The sequence below is a fragment of the Tyto alba genome, unplaced genomic scaffold, assembly GCF_018691265.1.
Source record: "Tyto alba isolate M040663 unplaced genomic scaffold, T.alba_DEE_v4.0 Super-Scaffold_42, whole genome shotgun sequence".
NCBI lineage: Eukaryota > Metazoa > Chordata > Aves > Strigiformes > Tytonidae > Tyto > Tyto alba.
This window is the reverse complement of record NW_024881318.1, coordinates 30,105,360-30,121,860: the sequence shown is the minus strand read 5'-3', so window position 1 is coordinate 30,121,860 and position 16,501 is coordinate 30,105,360. Positions and strand designations below refer to the sequence as shown.

Below are 16,501 nucleotides of genomic sequence, written 5' to 3'. Positions count from 1 at the left end.
ACCACCCATTCTGTCAAAATAGCAGAGGAGAGCCTTCTGGCTTTTCACATTGTGGGACTGGGGTTTTTAAATTGTTTTAGCTTCGTTTTTCTTTTTAAATTGCCCTTTTTCTTTCTTTTTTTTTTTTTTTTTTTAATGAGGTTTTGGGTGTTTTTGTTTGTTTGTTTATTTATTTGTTTGTTTTCTTTTCCTTCTCTTTGCTTTTTGGCTTTGGATCATTTTGGTTTGGGGGGGGGGGGAATTGCCTTTTCCCCCCCCTTTTTTTTTTTTTTTTTCTTTTTGCTCTTTGATTTTACTTTTCTTTGCTTTTTGGGTTGGGGATTTCCCCACACACACACCCCCCCCCCCCCGCTATTTGATCTGGGGGTGTTCTTTTTCTTTTTTTTTTTTTTTTTTGCTTGTTTGTTTCCGATTCCTTTTCCCTGTCTTTTTTCTCCCTTCCTTTCCACCGCCCCCCAGCCCCGCGCCCGCGCCTCGCCCGCCACACGCGCGCGCCCCGCGGCCCCCGCGCGGAGCCGCCCCGGGTGGCCCCGTCCCCGCGCGGGGCGGTGGCGGCGGCGGGCGGCAGCAAATCAGCGGGGCCCAGGCCGCACATAAGAAGGGCGGGCGGCAGCCGGCGCCGTCCCTCCCGGCGGCGGCAGGATGCACCATGAGGAGCTGGCGCCCCTGCAGCGGCCCCGCTACGGCTGTGAGTGGGGTCGGGGGGGAGCGGGGCGCGCCTCGGGCGGATTTTTTTGGTTCCCCTTCCCTCGCCGGCTTTCTCCGTTTAAACTTGCAAGCGGGGTTTGAGGGAAAGTCAAACCCGCCCAGCGGACTCTGTTGCAGCGCTCTGTCTTGTGTTAAATTAGCTCGCAGCGAGCTCCGGCCGGGTTTTGAACAGGTTTTCACGAGGCTGGGTTTTGTTCTTGAAACTTTCTGAACGGATTCTAGCCGTAATTCCGCGTTGCAGCTTGGGAAGTTTAGGTTTAGAGCTGGAGCTTTGGGTTTTAACGTTGTAACGCGGTGTTAGAGGTAACGCTTTGGGTTGGAATTTTATAACTTGAGTTGTGGCTATAGCTTCGGGTGGTAACTTTGTAACCTTTGGATTATGACTCCGGAATTTCGGATTACAAAATTAGCACCTGGCTTTCTATTTTCATAACTTTGTTTTAGAACTTTGTAACTTTAAGTGATCGCTGGGGCGAAGCGAGAAGTAGTGCGAGAACCAAGCATCTCTGATTTTCAGAGGAGGTGTATTTACTTTCCAAACCCGTATTTAAGAAAGCCCCTGAAGCACCTTCCCTCCCCCAGCTGCGCGGCTTTCTCAGCACTGCTGTGCCGTGCCGGGATCCTGCACTGGGCTGTGCTTTCTCCTGGCTCCTGCGGGCAGAGCAGTGCAAGCCCTTGGCTTTTCCATCCCTGTAAGAAATGCCTCTGATATTTCAGGCATTGCAAAATGTGAACGTGCAAATTATTCCCAAAGGTTACAACCCTGGCGTCCTGTGGTCTGATGAGCAGCTTCCCAGGTCTTAGTATAGCAGCTTTATTTAAAATCGATTCTGAAACCTCTTTTTTTTTGAAAGAAACACAGAACACCTTTGACAATGTTAGGGGTCACCTCACTTCCACCCGGGGTGGATACGAAAGGTGGTGCTTGGCAGCAAGACCTTCAGGTTGGAGGATGCTGTGCCCTCCTGAGCATTTTCCTCAGTTGATGACTGCCCATTGGGGCAGTTCATGGAATCCGCCTGTCGGTCTAATTTTTCATTTGCACTCCCTAGTAGGTGGATGAGAGACTTTTGAAGGTGTGTTCACAGTTGTCAGTGCTGATAACACTTTTTTGGAGTGGTTACTAGAGACATAGGCAGAGTGTCCATGCAAGCATGTTAGTAAAGGTGAATATTTTGCTTGTGAAGCGAATCTCTCTGTCATCTCAGCTTGCTGTGCCGTTGCCCACATAGTAGGGCAGTGTCCAGACAGTGTGCCACATGGTGCTCCCACCACAGGTTGCTGTTTTGTCCACTTGCCTGACATGCAGGAACTCGTCAAATGTAGGTGGTGTCCCATCAGGCCTCTAGCATCAGAGGCTTTCATATGCAGATCTAATCTGGCTGGTGTCAAAACACATGAGTCCAGACATGTGGCACTTGCTAGTCTGCCATAAAGTCCAATAAGGTCAAAGATGAGGCTTTGACTTAAAGGGCTTGTCCTTTCTGTGTTGGTTCCTACCTAGGTGTTGAGGATGATTTACCTTATTGCCAGAGCTACTCAGAGTGTGTTAAGAACCTCAGGCCTTATTTATTGTGGGAAAAGAATGACCATGTTAAGGATGCTGAATATAGTTTTGAAGATATACTTTTGAAGATATGGTCTGTCCTCTTCATATTTGTGCTTTGATACGATAGTTCAGAAGTTTTTGTTATGGTGACTAGAGAGAAGTTGATGTTTTGAGTTGTAGCCACTCTTCTGATGTTTGGCCTTCATTCCCAGGGACAGGAGTGGATGAGAACACCTTTCTTGGCTTTTCTGATGCCACCTCCCCTCTGAATGATGCTGCCTGCTTGCTCAGGCTCCAGTGGCTATTCTGTCCTTCCCTGAATGACAGGTTGTGACTGAGCTTCCATACTACATCCTCTTCTTTTTTTTTTTTAAAAAAAGGATTTTTTTTTGCTTTGGGAACCTTGCAGATAACATTCCTTTCAAGGGACTGGGTGAAGGCTCCTCAAATATGCCAGGCTGATACCTATATTAAAAAAAAAAAAAAAAAATTACACCAAAGTACTTGGTTTTATTTTGTGTATGGATTTCTCTACAACAAAAAACAAACCAATCAACCAAATAAACAAACAAAAAAAATCCATAACCATGTCTATAGTGGGTGAGTGTTTGGTCTTTTAGCTTGTGTCTAGAACACCAGATATGCTTTATCTACGATGTATTTGCCTGCCATTTTGGGATGAGGAGAGAAGCAGCATCTTAAAAAGCCAAAAAAGAGAAGGCTCCCTAACTAGAAAACTTACACTAACATTGTCTTAATCTTTTATGAAGCCCGTTGTAGGTTCTCCATATAACTAAAATTGCACTTTGGATCACTGGCAAACAGTTCTCTGTTGAACGCCACCTCTCCGCTTCATTTCCTAGAAGAGTTAATAAATTGTCCAAGTTAGGCTATCAAATTGCTAAGACTACTTGCTTCGGTGACCTAGTACTGTTTTAAACGTTTAACTTAACCTGGACTTTTGACTTTGGCTTCTGGTTCCTGGCAGAGTTTGTGTGTTGCTCTGAGGAAGGTTAGCATTTTACTATGATTATTCTCTGCTAGGAAATATATAAAGCAGTGCATGGTTATCAGTAGCTTTTCATTTTGATAACCAGAGAGGAAGACATATGCAAACCTTGGCAACATTTTGTAGTCTGATGGATACCACTGGGGAAAAATGTGTCCCTGGACATACAACCTGGTAGCACAAAGTGAGTAGCTGGGAAGACATGTCCCTAACTTAACTTGTAATGCAAAGCTAGTTTTTTTGCTGATGTAGTAACTTAAAGATATGCATCTAGAAAAAATTCTTAAAGCTGATCATTTTCATCTTTAAAGTCAGGAAATAGCTGAATGAAACCAAACAAGAGGAACCCTTTCTGGGTGTGTACTAGTTGAGGATGAACATGGTTCATGGGAGAAACAAGGTCTCAGAACAAAGCCTTTGAGCCTTCTTTAAGCCTGTTAGGGCCAAAGGCTTGTGGCTTTCTGGACCACTTATTGAAATGTGCCTCCAACTCTGCATGCTGTTGATAGCTTAAAAAAGATGAGGAAGAGATTTCTGTTGGTGCTCCATTGAGTCTTTCAAATACTCGTGTCCAGCACCATCTCAAGTGAGATCATATAAGTACAAGGAAGCTGCTTATACAGCAGAAACCATGTTAACAGGCACACTACAACTGAATTTACATAGCTAGTTTCCAGTCTGGTTACAGCTGTTGCCTGGTTTATTTCTCAATTCCAGCACAATCGGATGCAGTGGTTCACAGAACTGCAGAGAATTGGGACTTGCATTACAACTTGCTACATGAGCCATTTTTACAACAAACATGCTTGGTGCTGCTGATTATGAAGAGAAACGGTATAAGCCTTGGATGTGTCTCACTGATTAAATATGAAGCTTTGAACACAGGAAGAAAGTAATGTAGGCAGAAGTGTATCTTTGAGAATGTCTTTTTTTCTAACACAGTCAAGTCCTGTATAGCTAGTTCTCCCTGAAACCTGTTATCAGAAACAAATACTTAAGTTTTAAAGAAATGTCTGAATAGCTTCACTGCACCTCCAGGAATGTAATAAAACTACAGTAAGTGAGGCCATGAGCGTCTGGATTTGCAGAGGATTTCAGGCATTTCCACACTCAGAGAAGCTGAATTAACATATGTCCCAGGTCCCTGTATACTGAGTAGGAGAGAAACTGGATGTTTCAGTGTCATCAAACACATCTAATGGAGAAAAGCAACTAAAGAGGTCTTCACCTCTCCTGCTGAAGCTGGAAAGCCAGCTTCACTGTGCATAGATAGGTAAACACGGGGGAAACTTGACTTTGGTAACCAGCGATGAGGGCGTTGTTTGTACTTATGGCACTGGCTCCCAGGACTGCTTCTGTTTGGCACTAGGAGTTAGATGAGACAAATAAAACAGCACAAAGCTTTGTGAGGGAGAACTGCCCTGCTTGTGGAGACAGGCAGAGCAAACCTAATACGAAACATAGCCTACGCCTCTTTATGAAACTTCACCTATCTTCTTTCTTCCGCAGGATGTGAAAGCTTTCAAACTGGTGGCTTTTTGAAAAGTATTTAACTTCAGAAACTATAAATTTGTCTGCATGTCTATTAAGCATGGGGAAACAAATGGCTGTTTTTCAATTTAAGAGAGGAAAAATATTTTAGTAAAAGTTCCATATGATTCTTCTAAGTGAAAACAGATGGGTTTTTTAAACCTATTTAAAAAAAAAAAAAAAGCTTAACTGTATCCTATGCATATATATTCTTTTGGGTGTATACGTTCTTGTAGTACTTGTGGCTTATGAACACTTTTTTTTCTTCTTTTTTTATTGATGGGCGTAATTTGGCAACCAAATACACTGTTTATCTCTTCTACTCTTTTGTAGGTTGCTAATAATTAAACTGCTGAATGAGAACTTGAAAAGTTTAACTGCTTTGTTTAACCAAGTACACATAATTCATTTGGTAGGAGTGGTTCTCTGTGTGTTTTTTGTACAAAGCAGACTCATCTCCCCTGATGTCTCTTGGTAAAGAAAGGAGAGAGCTATGTTACAGCATGCTTAAAGCTACTTGAACACTGTTGAAACAAGACATTTTAATATTGTGCTGGAAACAGGATTTATAGCATATGCGAGTGTGCTAGATCAAGTCCAATACTTGAGGCAGGGAATAGGAAGTATGCAGATTTGCAGATAGTCTCTTCTGTTAAGTGCTGTTTCTGTTACCTGGTTGTTCTAGAGCAAGATTTGCTTGATACTGTTGTTGGGTCAAGCTAACTATGATTTACTAGGAATAATATTACATGTGAGGTGGAAAAAAAAAAAATATCTGGCAGTGATAGGCAGGACCAGTGGGTCATATTTCAGTGGGATGATAAGCAAATGTGCTCTCCTGTGCTCCGCTCCTTGCAGGAAATGATTAACCTGCTGTGTTTCTTCACTTGTTCAGGCTGTTTCACTGTTTTTTTGGAACGGGTATCCTTGAACTACCACATGTTGTGGAATGAAAGCACAGGTGCTGGACAGGGGAGAAGCAGTGCCCACCCTGGCCTGAGGAGCACAGGCAGGGAGGGCAGGGGCCGGGTCCCCCCACCTTGGAGAGAAGGCAAGCAGGGAGGAGCGCCTGCCATGGGCACCTCATCTGCTGATCCGTATTGAGATGAGCTGGCACAGCTCATCCAGGGGTCAGCACTTCCTGGACCTCAGTGCTTGTGGTCACCTTCAGAAAACAGCTATGTCCTCTTCAGACTGGTGCCAGCTGTGCTTTGGAGAGGGTTGTCTGCAGGTTGCGTACTCCCTTATCTTCACAACTGGGGCGGCTGGGGGAAGGAAGGGGGCTGCTGAGCATCTGGCGCAGGGGCAGATTTGTGCTGGTGATCAACACCTTGACCTGGCACTGTTCCCGCTTGTGTTTTGCCAGCTGCTGTGTCACCAGACAAGGGTACCCTGCTCCATGGTGGTGATGTGCTGGTGGCACATACAGTGCCTGCAGGGTCCTCTGTGGTGGTCAGGAGCCTTGGTAGGATGTCAGGGTGGGCCATGTGGCAGGAGAAGGAGGATATGGGGCCATGGTCCTCTCATGGAGGTCTTTGGAGTGAAGAAAAGGGGTGCTTTGGTTTGGAGATCAACTTCCCTGCTACACGTCAAGGGAGATACTGAATCAGATGGTATTCATACAAACTCTGCATGGTTCCTAAATACCTTTTGAAATGTGTAAGCAAATAAACAGCCATTAAGAACCTGTGCTGGTGGCCAATTTCAGTGTTAAATTGCTGTTTTGTTCAAATGAATATACATTAGCAAGAAACACTTACCTGGAGGAATTATGTCAGTTTTTTGTTATCACTTATTGTCCAAATTAAGAGGTTGGCTAGGTATAAATTCCTCATAAATCAGATTCAAGGAGCACCTTAGAGCTCTGACTCACAGCTGCTGGCAAACCACTGCCAGCCCCCAAGGACCTGTGGCGTCAAGATGTGGTGTCTGCCCTGCCTGCCAGCCAGGCTCCAAAGCTGGCAGAAACTACTGTCCTCATCCCAGATGCTTCTCTTGGCTTGGGTGTACCAGGCTAAGCAGTCTGTGGCTTTAGCTGAAGTGGGTGATGAAGGACGTGGTCTCTGCCAGTCCTCCCCTGTGGACTCTGACCCACTTCTTTCAAAGCGCAATAAAAGTTCTTGTGGCATCTAGCAAGGTATTTAAACTGATTCTTACCAGACTCCAAAGTCTGAAGGGAAATACGTAGTCATCCATCCTCTACTGGCTGCTCCTCCTGAAAATTGAGTAACCTCCTGCATTTGTGCTTGATTTGTAAAGCTGCTCAGTACACTGGTGATATTTGCATGATCAGAGCCTCACAGTTTCTAGGAGCACAGAACAGATTAATCCAGGGGCAGCTGAAATGGGAAATGCCCAAACTCTGTCCAGCAATGTGCTTCATTAAGGCAGCCACTCTTTCACAGGGCTGTAATGTCAAACTATCTCCAGTAAATATTTTACTTGTGTTTTTAAAGAGATGTTTCAAAGGTGTGTGGGAGAATCATAGATAAGTACAGGGGATATCTATGTCTAATAGTCTAGCTGAAGTGATTAGAAACAAGGTAAAAAGTTGAAAACTAAACAAGGACACAGGTTTGCTTTGCCAAAAACATGATCCTGTATCTAGGGTCATCTTTCATGAGAGAAGTAGCTGTTTTTAACTGGTGTTAATGACATTGTGATCCCATCTCCTGACTTGCTGCAGACTGTCACAACTGGTGAGGTTTCAAGGGCCTGAAATTGCTGAGGTGCCTTCAGCTCCTGTCAGGCTGCTGTGGTCTTCACCTCTTGTCAATGATCATACGATGGCAAGGAGACCTAATCTGTCAGGAAGCTAATCTCTCTGCAGAGCTGATTTGCACTGCTGGATTTGCAGCCACTTCAGGCCTCTGCAGGGGCTGGCTGCAGATCTCAGTTGTGCCTGACAGCCCAAGGCAGAGGGGAACTTTCTGGCCAGGTGGGACTGTGACAGCCAGAATGTAAATGTGTTCAAATTGCTCTGGAACTGCACCCTGAAGCTGTGGTTTCATGTGTGCTTGCAGTCAGCTTCGTTGGTGGAAGAAGCAACCTCAGCTCCTTCTACGAGATTACTTTGGGCTAGATTGAAGTCCTCAGTCTGGCTCACAGCATGAACCCACAAGCAGGTCTGCCAACATGAGGTAGTAGCTGGAGCAGGGATGAGCACAAGCAGTGGGGGAGCAGCAGGTTGAGTTGATTTAAGTTGTGTTACTGCTGCAAATAGAGATCTGGAAAGTATGTGTGCAGCGGGGCAGCACAAAGTGCAGGCAGCCCACAACTGTGGACTGGGGGACACAGGAAGGAGCAGCACGAATCGCCGTGGTCTCCACTTGGGTGACTCTGCTGTGGTGCCGCTGCTACCCTGGTGCCCTGCCTGCCAAGGGCTGGGGCTGATCTCAGCTCTCCTGCTGCCCAGGGAGTTTTCAGTTACAGAAATGTTTTTGAGGGAATTTTGTCTGTAGTGCTGTAGTTTCATAAATCTGTAAGTGTCAGTAAAGGCATGGCAGTGTCTGCCAGGCAATGTTGCAGTGGTAAGGAAATAGCAAGAAGCTGTTTAAAAACTAGACTACTTCAAGAAATAAAAATAAATGTTTTTTCTACATAAAGTATGATTCAAAATGCTTTTCCAACACTCTTCCACTAGTAAAATTACTCTTGACTTGCAGGGCCTCGAGACGCGAGGGATGAGATGTGACTTGTTGTATGTGCAGCTTATTTCTGGGATTTCTAGTTTTCTGAGCCCAACTGATTTACCCAATCAATAGCTGGCTGGCCCCTGTTCAGTGGTAAACAAGTCTTAAATTCCATATGTTCTCAATACAGCACAGCAGAATAAATTATGTATTGAAATATCAGCATGGATATGTGGTAGTGTAACTGAAAAAGAACACAAAGGAGTCCTGGGGAGACCAGGGATTATGTTTAGATGAATATGGGACAGAATTTTTACCAAGGAAAAATGATCAGCTGTTTTTACAAAACCAGGCACACTGTAAACATGATTTCACTACATCTGAGCTCAGAAGTTGTTTTGAACACTGCTTTTCAGATCACAGCAGAGCACAGATCTCTTCACTGTGATTTAGTGGAGGCTGGGAGATGAGCCAGCCTTGGTTTGGCATTTCAAGTTGCGTGGCAGCTGATTACTGAAGGTGGGTAGACAGCTTACCTGCAAGGATTGGATGTGACTGCCTGCTGCTTTGAATTTATATCACCTCTGACTATGGTAATAATGTTTAACAAATGGGTTAGGATGCTTCTGAAAATACACAGCTTTTATCACATGTAAAGTAAACTCCTTGCTTGTGCTCTGACTATCTTCGTACAGATCACGAGAAGTAAGTTCACATGGTTTTGCTGACAATTTCACTGATGTGAGTTATTTTAGAACAAAATGAATCAAATTTCTTAGTACTGTGGGTAGTAACAGGCAAAACAAGGGCTGGTATTTCCTATAACACTGAACCATGGCAATAGCACTCAGCAGTTTCCCCTTTTTTTTGCCACACTTAAACAAAATAAAGTAGCTCCATAAATGTTTACAGAGACTTCTGATAAAAGTAGAGGTGGATTTTTGTAACACTCATCTGTATCCTTTTCTCTAAAACTATGGCAGGAGGGTTCTGGCTGGTAGGCTGCTTCTGTGCAGGCTGCAGGTGCTGCCCATTGATAGGCCTATCTGGGCTCCCCAAAAGGATGAAGAAGTGAGCAGCTGAGACTTTTAGGCTCCTAAAGCAGTAGCAGAATTGGTCTCCACTAGCTTCTTGGGCACATTTAAGATGCAAATTTTCATCTGATCACCTTATTTCAATATAATTTCCTGAAGTTATAAAGTATATATTTTCTTGGAAGTGGACCATTTGTGTGAAAACTGTTACCAATTAGATTGAAATATTTTACTTATACTCACTCTTGATAGCCTTTAGTGTGTAGGCCAGGAGAAGCAGAAATACTGCTGCTAAACAAGGCTTGCTGTGACACTTGGTCTCTACAGAAGTAGTTACCATAAAGAATAGGAATGGCAAACTCACCTGGGCAAAATACTGCTGATGGAATAGCTATTTTTTCAGACTGAATTTCTTCCTGCAGCAGTTGTAAATCCTTTATTATAAGGAGGCTGAATGTAAAGTGCAATCTGGAAACCAAGGCAAAGCTTGAAGGAAGAACCATGGCAAGTCCTAACAAAAGTCTTGATTTTTGAAGCAGTGCTTCAACAAATGAAACATACTGCCACTACACAAAAAATTATAAGCCAGTGCTCATCCCTTAAGCATGTGAATTTCCTTGTTGGGTAGAGACTTCAAAACTTGCAAACACATAGCTTATCTTGATGCTAAGTTTATGCAAGTTGCTTGTACTATGGTTGCCATAACAGTGAAAGCTAGTTATGCTTCCTTTATTTTAATGGTCTTGGTATTGGTATTTCAAGCAGAATGCTTGTTTTGAGGACTCTGTACAATGTTTCTGATATGCCTCTGGTATTTTATTCATGACTGATATTTAGTGTGATCACTGCAGTTCTTTCATTATTGGAAATGCGTTCAAGGTGGCAAGAAGGCTGTCCTGTGATCAGTACTTGCTGCATTAATCCAAACTACTTTTTGGAGTGGGCTATGGAATAGACACACACAAGTAACTTGAAGAATTAAGTTATCCAATATGAGATTGGCAGAGTTTTGTGTCAGTTTAGAGGAAATATGAAATTAGGAGAACTAATACTGTTAGAATACTTGTGAGTGTATGATTTGGGTGAAAACTTATCTTGTGAGTGCAGCTGTCAGTGACTTGTTCTGGAAATGGAAGTACTCAGTGTATTGATAAGTTAGGAGGAACATCTGGCTCATTTCTTATCGGATGATTTTGCAGTGATATGCACAATGGTAGATGTGTCACTGTCACTCAGAGCAGTTTTTAGCCTCAATATTTAGGTACTGGATGTACTGAGTGAAAGGGCGGGGTTTTGTCTGCTCTTTTCAAACCTTGTTCAAAGGTGATTACAGACTTAAATCTTTTGTCCTTTTGTTGTCTCCTATGGTTCTAACTCCTGATGATGAAGGAAAAATTAATTCTTATTACTGGGTGTGTATGTAAATGAGAAATAAGGGCAAGAGTTGTCCAGAAGCAGTGTGGACAATTGCCCTGCAAGCAATGTCCACCTGACTGTGCGGTGTGCTCCCAAAGTGACATAGCAGGGGGGGCTGAGAGGAGGTTATCTGGTTATCCTAAAGCCGGCAGTGCCAGCTCCAGTTACTCTGCAAGCACTTGCTTGCCTACTGTGGAGTGGAGGGAGCCAAGTAGGCTTCACGTGACTACTGAGGTCATTGCTGACATGGGACTGTCTTGGAACTGGTGACCTGCATGGATACACCAAGTTTGCCTTCTTCCTGCAAGAGTGTATCATCTCACCCATAAAACAGGAACAAAGAAGGTGCATCTCCATCCTCTGTGGTTTTCTGCACCTGTGTGGACCAGCACAGTCATCAAGACCAAGAGGTTTTGGGGTGAGATCCTAGCTTGTGAGCCTGATGCTGCACCTGATGTGGTTCCTGCTTGTGCTGGGCCGTCTTAGCTGTAGAAACAGCTGCTGAGTGCACAGTGGTTTGGGGAGTTGTTTCATAAGCAGTTCAGCTGCCTTACAGGGGAGCCAGAAATGTTGGAGGGAGGGTAGGAACCACCATGGCTCATTTCAACTTCTGTCTCTGGGTGCCCAGAGGTCCTGCTCATCACCTAAACTTATTATACCCATATGTTGTTCTGCATCACACAGCATTTCTTGATGTTCTTTTGAATTTTAAGACATTTTTTTGTACTAAAATTGTTCAAATTTATTCTATGGGTCTGTAGATATAAACTAAATTTTCAGATGTGTTATCTGTAATACTTAAGTTTTTTCTTCCACACTAAGACTAAAAAAAGCCATTGTGCCTGTAAATCAAAGAATTTACATCACAAACTTCAAAGCTATTGTGACTGTAATAATTATTTAGGAATGAAAAGCAAATCAATCAGAGGAAAATGTGTTCTCCAAGTTTAAGGTTGCAAACCTCATGGCATGCATACTTTTCTTTTATTCACGTCCTTGTATTTGTATCTCGAAGGAAAAATGTATTGCAAAATTTCAGGTGTTTTCTGGAGCTCCCCCCTGAGTATGGAGAGAGTGAAGCAGATTATTTGTTCAGACCTTGGTAGAAGGGCTCTGCAACAGACTGGCTGGGGAAGGAGCAGGAGATGAATCGTCAAAGGAAGAATTAAGACCACATGTCAGGCCTGAGGGTTTCTACACTGCAGTCTTTCTCATGGTGATTTCAAATTTTTACTCAGTGCTTAAGTGATGGTCTTGCTTATGGCTTTTCCTAGACAGGTGTTTCAGTCCTCCTGAGTGTTATGGTTCAGACCCTGAGACTATTGTAGCTCTTATCTGAGTTACTCAGTGACACTCAGACACAGCTTTCTCCTCAGGTTCTCTTTGTCTTTCACTCCAGCATTCCTACTTGTCACCCTCATCTGTTCTTTAAGTTACACCTTACCACATTTCTTCCAGCTAGTTATTGTACTGTGAGTTTGCTGGTAAGTGGCTTTTTGATGTCAGCCTCCCAGTAATCTGAATATTTAATGCATTTGGCAACCGTTCCCTACCAAACAGAATGTCGTACTGGGCTTTTTTCAGGAGGTGTAAGGGGCTTTTCCCTTACTCTGTCTTTCATTCCCCTTGTCCCTGCTTTTTATGCCTTCTTCCTTTCTCATAGCCAAGAGCTGGCCCTCCCTTACCAGCCTCCAGATAGTAGGGGTTTACTACAAGTGTATCTATAATTCACTGTTCTGGTCTCCAGACTGTAAGGCAGATGAGCTTTTTTTTACACTTTCAAGTTTGAAAAAGAAATGGGGCAAGGTTCCAATTTAGCCAAAAATCCTGTGCAGCATTTGCAGGTCATTATCTTAATTGGTTATTGTTTAAATGGCCATCAGTCTTTTTAATTTCTACCAAAGAATAATGACAGGGACTGAAAACCTTAGTGTTATGCTCTTCCTTGTGGACTTCAACTAGTTTGCCTTTTGAAGCATCAGTAGCTCTTGTCAAACATGTTTAACTTCTTCAGTCCCTAGGATCCCCCTTTGCCACAGTAAGCCTTGTACTTTATTCTGGTCCTGCATGTTGGCTAAGATGTCTCAAAACAACTTAATTAGGGTGATCTTAGCTGCTGTTTGCACAGCAGTGTCTAAACTGGCAGCAGTAGGAGTTCGATAGAGCTATGAGTCAACATCAAGGTGTGAGAACAGATGAGGGGTGGACAAACCTGAATTTGGGTTTCCTGCTGCCATTGTGGTGAATTCAGTCTGCGCCCTGCCCTTCCTCCCCAATGGTTTCCAGCCCCTCTTTCCTGTTCTTCCACTCCACTTCTGCAGTGGTTTTCTTCACTGTACTTGGTTCACAAAACATTTATGGGTGGGGTTATGGCCACAGGCAGCAGTGGTAGTGTGACTATAAGTAATGAAAGTTATCTTTGGGGTTCAGCAGGAGGCTGCAGGCACATCTCCTTTTGCTGTTAACTTGGGTCTCTGCTGCCAGCTCCTTATGGAGGGATGAATGCCTTTCAGATGAGCTTTTCTCCATTTTGGGGCAGTATTTGAAGCATTTTACTCTCAAAGTCACTCTTCCTTTTATGTAGCTGTGTCTATACGTTTGATTTATTGATATACCTGCAATTATTTTCAGAGAAAAATTAAATATAAATTTCCTAATAATATAAATAAATTTGATGGCATTGGTAGACCAGAGAACATTTTTCTTCTGACTAAACCCAATTACAGGGTTGATACTGACATGTGCTGAGGATGTTAAAATTTTTCTGACTTTCATAGGTGAGTAGTGTATTTTACTAGCCTGGCAATATTAAACTGCCCTTTTTATTATTTCATTTACATTCTGCTTGTGTAAAGTTGAACTGAGGTCATAGTAGGTAAAATGTAAGGAAATGAGATCCATCTGGTAAAATTTTGGCTCTTTTATTGAGGCTTGTTAATGTATACTGCTAATAAAAAGCAAACCGGTCAAAGTAATTCCAATGAAATGAACAGAGCAAATGGTAAATGTGTAAAATACAAGGAATTCAAATCGCAAGTTCTTTCTTAAAGCAGTGAATGTATAAAGCTGATGGAGAAACACTTTACTATTTGTTTCCTCATGAATAAACCTCTGGATAAGGAAAGCCTGTTGGAAATTCCTGGTGGAATGTGCAATATTATTTTGAAAGCTTCGTGCCTTCAGTGATGTGCTGATCTGACCAACCAGCCTTTTCAAAAAATAGCTTTTTGTTAAAGCCTGCATGAAAAATGTCATTCTTGCTGTAAGTGTGTGGAAACTAAGCAAACCTTCCAACCAGACTGACTACTTACCAATGTAGCCTTTTTCAAGCTGTCTTCAAGCTTGGCTGTGTTAATGGTTTTTGGACTAGGCAAGTGGAGATAGGGTGGCCTGTAAGGGAAGGAAATAACTGGTGAAAGGAATAATTGGTGTTCACTGCCTCTTCAGGATCCAGTAGTCTGAGTACTTCCTTAAGCTTGTAATTTTTCAGGAACATAAACTGTGGGTTTATTAACAAAGAGTTTTAACATCAGCTGGGTAGTTCATAGAAATGGGTTAGAGTTTTAAGGATGTTCTTTGAGCACCTGAATCTTGGGGAAACCTGCTGTGCCCTTAGGTGCACATTTTGCTAGCTGGTCAAAGATAAACAGTTGCAATTTTATTAAAGAGTTATGTGAAGTATTGCTACAGACAATAAGACTGGCAGTTAAATGTAGGTGGAAGTTGTTGGGCAATAGGCTGATAAATTGCATTTCATGTTTGTAATTGTAGATGGCAACACTTGAAACTAACTGAAACTGGAGTTAGATTTTCATATACTTCCTTTGACTCCATTATTCTTATCTCCTTGTTCTTCCAAACAGACAGAACAATTATACTGAATTTAAGATGAAATGAACTGTTATTTTTCTGCACAAGGTTAAAGAACCCCTCTAGAAAGGAGATGGCCATGCTCTGGTGTCATTACACCATGTGATAATGTTAGAACTACTTAATGTCTTTTAAAGTATTGTTTCTACTAAAGTTTCACTTCATGGTACTATAGAAAGCTTAAGGTTTAAAAGTAAAGAATGCGTATACCTATAAGCAGGAAAATGAATGTCAAACATTCTGGCAGTACATGTGGCTACTTGCTGAATGCTAAATCTATCATGTGTCTGTTAAATGAGACTTTTTTCTAAACTTTGTGGGAATTCAAGTATATTGAGAGATGTCTAAGGAGTCTTGCAGCCTTGTGCCAACATTGACACTTGAAAGACTGAAATCAAACAGTTTTGACACTTGGCAGGAGCATGGGCTGTGGTTGCCGTTGCATCACTGTCTCCTTGGTATAATAGTCCTAAAGGCCATGCATTGTAATAGTGCTCAGTCTCTGCAAATGGATGTGGTTGGACATGTGGTAGCAGATAGGTAAGGCTGAAATAAGACCCTTTTCAGAGAAATGGTGCAGAGGAGGACTCCGGAAAGTGAATGCACAGGAATGAGGTTCTATGAGAAAGCTCAAGGGAAAGAGTGGTTTAGCAAACACTTTCAATTTTAAATCAGGATGTTTGTTTACTAGATTTCTGTTGTCAACACTCCCATGCTAATGGTGTGTGTTTGTTTTTGTTATTTGTGCAGTGTCTGGCGGTGAGATCTGGTCCAGAACAGTGACCCTGTAGTTCCTGTGTGACATATAATTTTTGAGAGTGGGTAATGTCTGCATGCTGGCCAGAAGATACGTGTTTCTGTACAAAAATCTAAGCCTGCATCCTTTGGACTATTTAATAACTAGATTAGGAGAGATACAACTATTTTTAAGGGAGGAGAAGAATAGTTCAATCGGAAAGATTTGAAAAATGCCATATAGAATAGCCTCATAATATAATGAAGTGTATTAGTCTACTCTCTCAAGTGAATCTGCCTTGCAAATTCACAGCTGTGGTAGATTTTTGAGTGCTTGCAGTGTCTGCCTGTGTCCACAGCCCTTTCTTGGAGCAAATGCTTAGGGAATGGACTGAATTCCATTAACTAGAGTCATAGAAAGACTCGGGCCATCTGGTTTTATTGTTGTGGGACATACACTAGCTTCTTGTGACTGTGCTCTTTGACAGAGGAAGTCTATAGAAAGCTGTTTTGATAAGACCTTAAAGTTTTCATCTGAAGATACATGTCTTCCACCATAACAGCCCAGTAGATACTAAATACCTCAATAACAGAACACCTGTAATAGGTGTTTGGTTCTGTGAAGCCATTTTTTTAATAGCTTATTGAATGATCTCTGTTCACATAGTTAAAGTTGGCATATTTCCTTCTGTGTATATAATAAATTGTTGCATTATATACCTGTGAGTTGATACTGGGAGTGGAGGCTCAGGAAGGAACTCCTCCTGTTTCTGTAGTTTTGAGCAGTGTTTTTTCTCCTATCTGTACATGTAATCCTGTCCATGTATTTTCTAGCTGCCTGGCAGTGCCGTAAGCTCCTGCCCCACTGCCATGAGGGCAGCTCAGATAGCAGCAAGCCTGGCTCAGTGTTGCCAGCTCAGGTCTGCTCTGGTTACTGGGTTTGGCTAGTGTTGCATTGGTGAAGTAGGAGCACCTGAATCGCCAACCTAGGAGTCACCACAAAACTGAACTGCCCTAG

General features: G+C 42.7%; 1 protein-coding gene across 4 annotated transcripts in view; it reads left to right on the top strand.

Annotated features, from left to right (window-relative positions):
- Nucleotides 1-601: 601 nt before the first annotated feature.
- Nucleotides 602-16,501, top strand: part of IQGAP2 (IQ motif containing GTPase activating protein 2) — a 130,803-nt gene continuing 114,903 nt past the window's right edge. For all 4 annotated transcript variants that reach the window (XM_033009105.2, XM_033009104.2, XM_033009103.2 and 1 more), the window contains exon 1: nt 602-688. In XM_033009105.2, coding sequence (XP_032864996.1) covers nt 643-688 — 46 coding nt within the window. In that variant the 5' untranslated portion in view covers nt 602-642. The remainder of the gene's footprint in view (nt 689-16,501) is intronic.